The sequence below is a fragment of the Hibiscus syriacus genome, unplaced genomic scaffold (assembly GCF_006381635.1).
Source record: "Hibiscus syriacus cultivar Baekdansim isolate YM2019G1 unplaced genomic scaffold, ASM638163v2 tig00110332_pilon, whole genome shotgun sequence".
Lineage (NCBI taxonomy): Eukaryota > Viridiplantae > Streptophyta > Magnoliopsida > Malvales > Malvaceae > Hibiscus > Hibiscus syriacus.
In genome coordinates, this window is record NW_024062688.1 from 9036350 (window position 1) to 9048582 (window position 12233).

Sequence of the window (12233 nt, forward strand, 5' to 3'; positions counted from 1 at the left end):
TCTCCAATTTCTTGTAATTTATTCCCCTTTTTATTTCAATGGTCTTTCAGCTGATGTGGCAGGAGAGGGCCTATTTCTTTTCTTTTCTTTTTTTCTTTTTGGTTGCAACTTGCAAGTAGGGATGTGCATCTAACCCGAACCCGACCGGGTTGGATTTTTTTTTTTAAATTTCGGGATCGGGTCGGGTTCAGGGTGAAAAAAATCCGACCCGACCCAACTCGGAAAAAATATATAATTTTACCTTATATATTTAATATTTAGGAATAATTATAATAATACCCCTCTATATATTATTTTTTTCAATTTAATCACTGTTTTTATTGAATAATTTTTTTTTTTGGGTCGGGTCGAGTCGGATTTTTTAAATTATCTGTCGGGTCGGGTGAAAAACTAATTTTATCAGGTCGGGTCACGGGTGGAGATCCCCTTCTTCTCGGGTCGGATGGACCAAAAACCCGACCCATGCCCATCCCTACTTGCAAGTAGATAAAAGTGGATGTATTCTTATAGGGGCTTACAGATGAAAGCGGGTAGCAATGGTTGTTACGGGCAAAAGCCTCAAGAAATTTAATTGTGAATATTATCAGAGTGGCAAATCTCTGACCGACTGCAGCGAGGGCATGTAATTTTAGTAATTTAATACAAGTCCTCATATCAGAATTTTCACAAAACCAAACTGATCATTTTCCATTTCCGGGTGCAGGGTATTTGAATTTTTTTTGTGAGGCAATGCATTTTAATTTATTTGTTTTCATGCGACAATAATCAATTAGTATTATAGATTATCATGTCAATGTAGACGACAGTACTATGACATTCAATGATGATTTCTATTGATCAAAGGACAACACAACTCATAAAGTTGAAGGGCAAATTGACAACATTGTTCCAAACAATGAGGAAAGTAACAACTGGCTATGTATCTTAACTGTGTGATCTCAAACATTGTTCTTCTAGATGACTGCCTGAGAAAACAAAGGAATAAAGAAATGTGGGTGACTATGTACAGAAGCTTCAAAAACTATATGCACAACTGTCTCCCTAACTACTATTGTGGTTGTCAGAAAGATTTTATTTCCATGGACTATTATTCTCCGTTAACGTCAAACCTCTGGTGCGTCACCTTGACTGCCCAAATTCAAAACAATAACAGACATGAGATAGAATTCTTCAGAATGGGGATGAAAATCGAGACTAATGTGAAATAGTTTGACAACCTGCTGCTGCTCAAATCACGCCACAGATTAGCATATCTTGCTCATTATAGCATTGCTGATTTGACAATAGAAATTGCATAATTGGATACCCAAAAAGGCAAATTCATCTTCCTGGATTCAAAGGTTTGTAGTTTCTTCGCCAACATGAGTTTGTCCTCTGCAAATGCCATACCATCAGAATATGCACTTTATTCTATGATATCCAAGTGCACTCAATCTCATGCTAATATCTCTATCCTTTTTTTTTTTTTGTAAAAAATGAAAATATACAAAATAATTTGAACTAAAAATACATTGAGTAATTGGAAACAACATATTTCCATGAACGATAATACAAATTCGAGAGATAATTGTAAACTCAGAAGAAGAAAAAATCATGAATCTAGAGAAAGATTCGTTAGGGGAGTTCAATTAGTTTTCAATGTCAAAGAAGGCGTATATATTAATCTAACCCATGCTTTACAACTAGGTGATAATTTCTTACAGCCTTTTTGAAGGAAACGAATATGCTTATATCCCAAATTCTTTCAGATATAAGAAATGGGTAACTCAAGTTCAGTTACTCAGGCATATGCCAAACCTATTAATAATAAAACATAGATTCATCATAATCTGGGATAGCTTTTGGTTAAACCTTATTTGCACCCCACCATTCTTTGTTAATTATTATTAAAAGTCCAAATGTCAATCATACCGGCTTACACCTGGCGTCCTTGCCATCTAAATGGACTGGCGTCTAGTAATCAGAACAGACTACTGTCACCCATTTAGTTTCCTTGAATTAACTGTCCAAATCCATTCATATCCAGTTTTATATTTTCTTCTCTAAAAAAATAGAAACTTACAGGCAGGCTGTTGTCTTTTAAATGTTCCAATGACTCAGCAAGCTCCTCTTGCTTTGATGCAGTTGCAAGCAATGCCTACAAAATTAAGTCCGTGTTTAATGACCAGAACATTCAAAGGTACAAAAACTGGTTGCAATAAAGACCCATTGTAGACAGAAGTCTTACTTTCTTCGTTCTCTGTAAATCTTGTTCGATTGATTTAATACGACTTAATGAATCACGAAGCATGTCTTCCTTTTCAGCAGGAATTTTTGTGGGTTTGTTACAAAGCTCAGTTACCAAGGTTTCTAAATTTTGTAGCCTCTGCCAACATGGACGGAGTGAGTCCTCTTTTGATTCAGTCGAAGTACTGTTTTCTTGAGACCCTGAATCTGCCAGCTGGTTATTAGATTGGTTTCCTACTTGTGGGTTTAAATCTAGTGCTTCCGAAAATCTTCCCGTTCCAGGGGCAAAGAAAAATACACATGCCAAAAATTTGAGTACAAAGTAAACCACAAAATCTATTACATGGAGGACAAACTTCTTCCTTAGAGTAACACCACCAGTTGCATCATCTGCCAACAGCAACAGATAATGTAAAAGCTCTAGTGGGAAAGAAACTTAGCGTAGCCAATATGAAGTTCAAGTGCTGAGAAAACGGAGATGATGTTATAATGCAATAAAGACAAGTCAGCTTCTTAAACAGTCTGCAAGTCAAAACCTGAAATTTTGATTGAGTAGTTCAAACAGAGAACTACAGGCTTGATATCTTAATTAATCAAGCATGGCTGATTGAACATAGTGTATATCCTACACATGGCAGTAAACATAAGGGCTACTAGTTTTGTTTTGATGCTGCCCTTGTTGGACTACAGGGTAATTATTTACTATGATGTAGGACCAACTATATCTGTTAAGAGTCAGAGCCACACTTCAAAATTTGATTGGGCATATAAGTTCAAGCCCGGTATAACCAAAGAATAACACAGTACTACCAACTTCCATATCTTAATAGAATGGATGATGGCCATAATTTTTCCTTTACCTTCGAAAGGCTAATTATTGCCACTAATTATGCTTTATTTCTCCACTTATCGATCTTTGTGGAGGTTTACTATGATAAAAGTATGATCTGATTCAAAGCGAGAACATAAACACAAATACAATGTTCATCAAGGACCACTGAGTGATTACTCACTTGTTGAATTGGCTTCTTCAGTTCTTGCAGTATTTTCTGGTTCAATAATGTCATGCGTTGAATTAAGAGCATTCATCCTTCCCTGACACAAGGATTATAAAGATTAAATAATACTTTTGCAGAGTATCACAGGAGAAGCATGTATGAAAAATTATAACGATTAAATTCTTATAGTTAAAAGAAAAGCCAGAATGGTGGTGAGGCAGAGCCAATTACTTTGAAAAACTTACTTTTTCAGAAAGTGACACTAACTGCACGAAACCAGAAGTATCTGGCCTCACATCGGAAGCATAAGATACTTCACTACTTGCAACCTGCCAAAGATCCATTTAAATGGAACTAGATGCAAAGCTAAATAAAGATAAATTGACAGAAGACAAGGGAACTTGATCAATAAAAAGGCAGTTGGAGAAACCTTTGTAGATAGAAGTTTGGCTTCCAAATTTTCATTATCAGAAGAACATTCTGTTTTCCTCAAATACAGGGCATCTCCTAACCGTACCAACTGCAAACAAAATACAAGCAATGGCTTTTAGCTTTGGGCATAAAATAATAATCAGGGGTTTCCTTAGACATCAATATGTGTGAACAGAGAGGAGTGATGCCAAAGGCTAAAATTATTTATTCATTTTCCTTTTCAATACAGCCAAGGATCGTACCTTCATTATTTCTGGATTATTCCAGGGTCCCTTGTCAGATCTAAGACAGCCTCCATCATTAGGGCATGAGCATGTTCCACCAAGAAACTCCGGCAATTGGCTGCTTAGGAGATTTTCACAAAAGAGTTTAGTAAGAAAGGTCAAAACCAGCAGGCGGTAAGACATTTCAGCAACGGTACAGAAGAAACCACAACCTTGGATCAATAATCTCCAATAATTTATTATGAAATTTGTTCCCAAGAACCTGTATAATCAAAGAATACTAGCAGATTAGTTGGAACCCAACCCTCAAAAGTTGAAAAAGGATAATATATATAATATATATTCTTCATGATCACATGTTCCCAAATTCTTGTACATGAATCTTTGCTGTAGTCCTAGGATCAAGAAAGCCTTTTGCTGTGTTCCATAATAGTTTGAATCCATTTCCAGCGTTAACTATGTACATTTGATGTAAAGTCTGTAGACAGAATGCTGATATTAGTAACAGTTTAGGACATCATGCATGAATAATTTAGATATATATATATGTTAGTTTTGCTTAATGAAACAATGAACCCACCTCAGGATAGTTGTCTCCGTCAATTTTCTGCATGCGCATTACAAGATCATGTGCAACCTTGCCAAAGCTCATCCAGTTCTGCATAAAGAGGAATTATGAGAAACATGAAATTGAATGAATTTTATGCATTCAGTAATTTATGAACACTGACCAACCCATGGACATCCAATATTGTGGTTGTACAATCTATATGCCTCTTGGCAGCAATAGAACAGGCAGGAAACTTCTCCAAAAAGGCCTTCTCAAAGCCCTGCACGTGATATTTCAAAAATCTGTCCACTGTAGTAACCTTCATCAGCTTGGTAGGGTCAACTTTACCAAGTCTTTCAATATAAACAGGGCGCCCCTGTTTGTCTACACCATGGTAACCATGGGGGTAACAGCGCTGAACTTCTTCGTATTCGTCATACACAAAATCCTGCATATACATCAGAGCATCTGTTAAAACCATGAAAATTAGAATCATCAAACAAAAAAGACAGACATCACAACACATCTTCCGTAAACAACAATATAAAAACAGTTGCTTGTATACGTTGTATAATCATAAATAGTACGGTAGATATTTGACTAAGAAAGTTTAAATAAGATAAGAAGAGTGCATTTTACCTGTATAATAGTATCTGCTCCATACTCTTTCCTCCAGTTCAACATATCTTCCCACATCTGGGCAGTTTTATCAAGGTCAAATTTCCTTGCTTTCAAAAATCTGCAATAACAGTTACCAGCTTTTTTAAATGAAAGAATATAGTCGAATGCAAGGAATCATTTTTCTTTTATGGGAGGAGGGGGAATTGAGACGATTATTATCTTCTTTCTATTTGGATAAGCTGGCATAAATATTTTTAAAAATACAACTTGATATGAAGCGCAGCTTCTACTTCCAAGTCTAATGGTTCTGAAAGTCTAGCCTAGTGTGAAATTAAAAGATTAAGTAGGTGACTCTTCCGCTCAATAACTTCTATTCAAAAGCAAACTCAGAATCTCATGCTTCACTACAGTTCCAGCAAAGAAGTTTGCATCATGTTTATAAAAACGCACAAAAATTCAAGAAAAAAACCTTATTTTTATTAGAAGAGGCTATTATTAAGACATTTGAGCTAGACAGTAGAAGTAGTTCATTTTAGTGATATGCTTGTCAAATTATTTCCGCTAAAGATGGGATGATGAAAAGTGAAAGCTAGTACAAAGAGCAAATCTCAATAAAAGGGACAGTTACAGTCCATGAAATAGCTAAACTGTAGATGATGTGATATAGAGCACCATGCCACTGCTCTTAATAAGAAAACATTTAGTAAGAAATCAAGAAACAATTCTTATATTTTATTCTAAAATTCTAATGAATTTGTTTCTGGAAACCTACATATCCTATACATGTCATACTAAAATAAAAAATCCAAAATTTTTCTTCTAGTTTAGAGATTATTTACAAATTTCTAAGACAATACAAGAAAATTATAGAACAAATAGGAAATAATTTCAAGCACAACATAATTCTACCTCAAAGTCATACTCAATTGTAAACAATTCAAAGCTTGAGATTTCTGGAAAGTTAAAACAGGACATATTAGTAGAAAGCTAAAACAGAACAGATTTGTGTACATGGAATGATCTCCTCGTGTTATCAACATAGTTTAATATGAACTAACCTCGCAAATAGATACCATATCTTTCTACAAAAACATGTACTAATATAAATCACCTGGTTGGTTAAATTACCTAAACAAAGTGTGGTAATCATCATGACTTGAGGGGAGCTGATCTTTGGCAAGCAATGCCTGGCGAAATGCTCTGACGACCTTTTCCTCCTCCGCATCCCTCACATCCTCGATAGAAATTGCCGCGAATTTGCAGTCAGCCACGCGTTTTCCACGCTTCCTTATACCGTGTGTTAGCTTCGTCGAAGCAGTCATCGCTTTCTTCTTCAGAGATCTCCCTCGCGTTGATCTTCTTCTCTCGTCCTCATAAATCTCGGAATCCAAATTCCCTTCTTTTCTAAACCTCTCATTTTCTTGAAATTCTATTAACTCCCCTGATATGAATCAAAACAGATCAACAAAAAAATCGGCGATTACAATTCCGATCTCGACATGAATCAAAATTCAGTAAAATTAAACATAATTTACCAGGCATTGTAATCTGTATCAGCAATCGTGATCAAACTTGACTCTGTAACCAAACGGGAACAAAGAATCTCAGAAATAACGAGATGCTGCCACTCTTATAATTTACCAAATCTTACAGATCTGTGCGATTCTCTATTACAGCTGATTGCTGTAGAAAACAAAATCGAGTTTACCAGAAAATGACAAGAAATGAATCGGCATCAGCAGGACAATATAGTATTACTGGTCAGATGAAGGTAAAGCAAAAAAAACCGAAATGAAATCACGTCAGATCCAAAATGAAGATCAAACAAACACAATTAAAAGAAAAAAAATATAAAAAAAAAATCTTCAATGACATAATTAATGCATCAATAAAAAAACACTGAAAATAGGAAACATATGAAAATATACCTTGAAAAAGATACCGCATTCATTCCACACGGATTGAGCGAGGTTAACGGGTGATTGAATTTTCGATTTCTCTCGTTATTTCCTTATAAATATAAATAAACAAATATAATAATAATCGGAGCCAGAGCTAGCTTTACGTTGCGAGGCGGGCTTTTCTTCTTTTCTCTCTATATTGTTTCTAGAATAATAAAGTAAAATAATTATTTTCTTTTTGTTAATCTTTTTTGGGGCCAGACCAGTTAGCTGAGGCGTGTCGTTGTCAAAAAGTTTTTTTTTAATATATTTTATATTTTTATAAAAAACAAATTCGCTTTCGGAACGTAGCGTGAAACCACCGCTTCACCTTCTCATCAAGTGACGGTGGTTCCCGTCAACTATTACCGATTTTTTGTCCGTTGCTTTGGTTTTTTCCCTCCATTTTCCGCCAAGGCGGGAGCGGGGTTTCGACGTTTACGGCCGTTACCAGATATTATCAGATACGGTGGAATCCAGGGTACCCGAAAAAACTAGACGGTGCAAGCCAATAGCAATCTAGGTTTTTTCCCCTTTTGTGTATTTATTTTAAATTGTAATAAAAAAATGTTTGGTAACGTTCCACGTCAGATACCATTAAGGTTCTGCCACGTGGATAACGGTTGGCTAGTGGGACAGTGGGACTATGGAATTCGACAGAAAGTGCGCTTACAATAATTAATTCACGTGGAATTATTTCTTCAAATATATGATCAATATTGCGTTGGAATATGTGAATTTTGATCTCAAATTAAAATTGTGATAGGATGAATTTGAATTTAAATAATTTTTATTTATTTAATTTATTTTTTATTTAATCTAAATTAAAAATTAATTTAAACTTTAAATAATTTTACATCAAAATCAAAACTTCAAACTTAGAAGAACTAAACTCAAAATAATGTGAATATTAAATAATTTAATTTTGAATTGATATAAATATAGAATAAATTTAATAAAAATGCAAAGTTCCTAAAATCCACAAATCAGTTGAGATTGATATGAATTTGTACTAATGGATTCCTTTTGGATGAATAAAACAAATTTATCTAAAAAATATGAATTTTTCTATAAACAAATTTAATGAGAACATTATAAATTTGATATGCTACAATGTAAAAAATATTTTTTTTCGAATGAGCATTTGATGCATTGGCGGTGTATAGTTCTTATATTGATAGTATATAACATAATACAATTTTATAATTAAATTTATTATTAATAATGTACCGTCATCTAATTCATTAATTAAATATTAATTCTTATATAAAAATTCTTTAGCCCTGTTTTATATATATATATATATATATATATATATATATAAAACTGTAGCAGTGCAAAAATAATTAGGAGTGTAAATCAATTTGACATTAAATTGGGATGACATTGATATTGAAAATAAATGGCTGATAATAAGGGAAATTATAATTGACATATGCCTTCAAAAAACTATACTAACAAATTATCAATCATAAATTATTGAGATATAAATAGAGATTAGTGTAAATGAAAAAGAAATCAATTTAAAAGTACATATTGTTTTTCGAAATTTTTTGCTAAACTTTTAAGGGAAATAAACTTTATTTTTTTTTATTAATTTAGGGTGATTATAAGTGATAATATCCGGTTTAGAATCTCTCAATCATTTGACAATGAATGTTTAAATACATTACAATCTCTGGTGCTCAAACTCATAACCTCTAGGAATAATAATCATCCCCTTAACTACTGAAATATCATTGTTCGACAATGAATTGAGTTTTCAAAATTTTTTATATTCATTGATACTTGATAAATTATAATTTTTTTAATCTAATATATAGTTTGTGCACTTTTTTAATAGTAATTTGTGTAAATTTTAGTTTATATAATTCTGTTTATTTTAATATAATGTGTCATATTTAGGTTTAAGATGTAAAATTTATAGCTTAAAATTAAGAAAATAAAATATTATTTGTAAAAGAACAACAAACATGATCTATATATCTCAAATAATAACTTTTTAAAAAAAAGAATAATATCTTTTATGAAATACGCTTTTCCTCGCATATCAAAGAAGAGGGACATAAAACCAGACACGTTTATGAGGTGCAATTAGATACAAAATGTCCCATGCTGACATTAAATTTTGAAAATGCTTTTGATGTTTAACACTTAATAAGTTTTAGAAGTAATGTTTTAATGGGGAAAAAATAAGGAATAGGAAAACACTAGAATAATTTATTGCAGCTAAGGCCCCATTGAGATGTAGAGGGGAAATGAAAGGTGGTTTGTTAAATACCGAAAGCTAAGTACTTTAGGGTAAGACATGGTGCGTGCGTGGTTGGGTGCGGTACAAGCAAAGGGTAAAGATTCATGTGTTAGTTTCATGCACATGATCAAACCACCATAAGAATTGCCTCAAGCTGACCATTTCATATTCCTTTGCATCCAATTTTACTTTTAGGTTTTCATTAAAACAAATTATATTTTAACATTTATAATTGTATTTTTTATAATATTGTACAAGAGAAACAAGGTAAGCTAACAATCAGGTAAAGCTTCTCCATCCATGCTCTAATGTATCATGGATCGCCCATAACTCCGTTATCACTGTCGAGCAGTTGCATATACTTCTTGTGAAACCAAAAATTTAGTCAGCTTGATCGTTTCGGAGAACACCTCCCGTTGCAGTTGTGCTATCGTTGTAAAATACTGCTCCATCGACGTTTCCCTTCACCAAACCTAACGATGATTTACTCCAATTTGCCATCGTTCTCTCGAGCCTAACTTGGCTTACATCACCCCCTTCTCGAGATGTTTTGTCCTTGGTTATCTCTACTGATAATCTGATGCTACTTGCTAATATGTTTTCTTTCTTTACATAATCTGTTAAAAGATAAAGACGAGTATAGTTATCACACAATAAGATGAAATAACTTTCAAGTGCATTCTTCTAATTCTTCTAATCATAAAGAAGATGGTGACCACATAATGTCAACTTTTTTTTTATATATTTTCACTTTCAAACAATAATTACATCCATAGGCAGCCCCTCGGCCTAACTCGAGGAAAGATGACAAGCAAGTGGTCAAAGTTGGCCTTTGATTATTTGTTTATGTGGTGGTGGGGGGGCAACATTTGAGGGGTCAACTAGACACAACTTTGAAGCTACTCTAATTCAATTGAAAGTAGAAATAATAAGGGAGTGTTTGGTTCAAGGATTGTGGGATTTCCATGGGATGGGAATCCCACATTCCCATGTTTGGTTGGCCGGGAATCTCATTCCTGGTAATGTTTTATTACCAATAGTAGATTTTTTTTGGTATATTATCGGAAATGTCATTACCTCCCTTCTCTTAGGTATTGTAACATTACCGGCGTTTTGGACTAAAATTCCCTTAAATTTTTATTTTTTTCAAAAAATATCATTCTTTTGTCATTGAATAATAAAAATTCTACGAAGATTAAATAAAAAATTTATCTTTAAATTATTTTAGATATACAAAAAAAATCTATAATTAAAATTTTATATGAAGTTCAGGGATTAAAATTTTTTTTACTCTTTCATTAAACCTTTTTTATATTTTTAATTTTGTAAAAAAAATATATATAAATATTATGAATTTAATTTTTTAAAGAAAATATATAAATATTTTACAATTTGTAATATTATACAAATATATAATAAGGATAATTTGGTCAAATATACATTCCAATAATCTTTTATTCCTTTAACCAAACACGGTAATCTTACATTCCTGTTAAACCAACTAAACACAAAATACATCATTCCAGTAATTCTATTCCCTGGTAATCTTTTATTTCTACTGATAATCTTACATTCCGTGAACCAAACGCACCCTAAAAGGATTTTACATACAAACAGACACCAACAGCATCAGCTAACTTCTAAGGATATTTACAGATTTTATCCACAAATTACCAACTAATACTCAAATAATAAGTTACCTATGGAGAAGGACCCTACACTTTCTGATATTAGCATCAGACCTTAAAACATATCCATACCACCTAAAAAGCAGTAGCTGAAGTAAGTTCTAAGGAATGATGTATGGACATCTGAATTGTTAATAAGTTCTGTGAGAAAATAATAGTGGTAAATCGGAAAACGATTTCCTTCAAGATGTATTTGCCGATCATTATCGAGCAATTAACCAACAGAATCGGAGTTGAAGGAAGATGCGACTCATTGGGATCATATTATGTGTCCAAATAGTAACTCGAAGAACACTTTTGAAATGCTAACATATCAAGCATGCAACAAAACGGTTCAGTTGAAATGTTACATACCTGCTCCTCAATGTGTTTCAATGGGATATCTATCATTTCCCTCTGATCTGCAGACGAAGTCAGCTTCTCTTTTTCTCCTTGAACTATTTGTAGCCTTTCTGTAAGGTGTTCGATTTTAGCACCGATCTCCAACCTTTTGTTACTGGTGGCAAAAGAACACCTCCCTAAGTCATAGCGGTGTCTCATGGTCTAAAGCATAACAAGTTAGCACTTAGCAGTTCACATTTTTGCCATTCTCCTCCTTAAATGTGCCTTTGTTATCATTGATAACATGGACATCAAAAAATAGTTGGCTCTCTACCAAATGTGGAATTTTGTATATTGCAGCTTAGTGGCTCACCAGATACGGCATTTCTCTCGAGTTCTTCTATGCTTAAAGAAGTGCCACTGAAACTTAGTGATGTTCCTATTGTTACTGCTTGGCATGCTATGACATCATCAACTAATTTCTCAGCTGCTGGTGTCTCAATTTTTGAAGGCCAACTTGAACCTTTTCCCACCCCATTCTTCGCAAGGGATCCACTATTCCCCATTAGAATGGATCTTCATCTAAACCAAATGAAAGTGAAGGCATTTGTCCAACTTTATTCATAGTGCAACAAAAACCACACCCCTCTGCGCATCTCCACGTCTATTCATCTGCCTGTAAGCTTCAACTTCTTTCACCAAAAGGTGATTCTCCTTCTCCCTCCCGACCAGGATCTCTTTCAGAATGTTCATATCTTCTTCATTATAAGCAGAATTTTCTTCTACCATCCTATGGTGTTGCTTCCATTTCTATTGATGCCTTATCCTCTTGTAGAAGCAAAATCATTGCCATAGCTACATCAGCAGCAGCCCTTTCTTTCTCTAACTCCAGGTATAGAGCATCACCCCAAGCCTTTCCTTCTTCAAGAGCTTGACCCAATATTCCCATCCGGCTATCAACTGCAATGTTTTTTCTTTTATG

General features: G+C 33.7%; 1 protein-coding gene across 1 annotated transcript; it reads right to left on the bottom strand.

The window, feature by feature from the left end:
• Positions 1 to 915: 915 nt before the first annotated feature.
• LOC120119744 (phosphatidylinositol/phosphatidylcholine transfer protein SFH9-like) lies at positions 916 to 7025 on the bottom strand. Its single transcript, XM_039139558.1, has 16 exons — positions 6980 to 7025; positions 6587 to 6734; positions 6180 to 6492; positions 5070 to 5169; positions 4612 to 4878; positions 4461 to 4538; positions 4257 to 4358; positions 4093 to 4142; positions 3899 to 3998; positions 3655 to 3744; positions 3470 to 3553; positions 3240 to 3321; positions 2228 to 2616; positions 2063 to 2137; positions 1218 to 1374; positions 916 to 1128 (listed from the first exon to the last, which is right to left on the bottom strand). The coding sequence occupies exons 2-15, from the start codon at positions 6591 to 6593 to the stop codon at positions 1321 to 1323; spliced, it is 1791 nt and encodes a 596-aa protein (XP_038995489.1). The 5' UTR covers positions 6594 to 6734; positions 6980 to 7025; the 3' UTR covers positions 916 to 1128; positions 1218 to 1320.
• Between the last annotated feature and the right edge of the window lie 5208 nt (positions 7026 to 12233).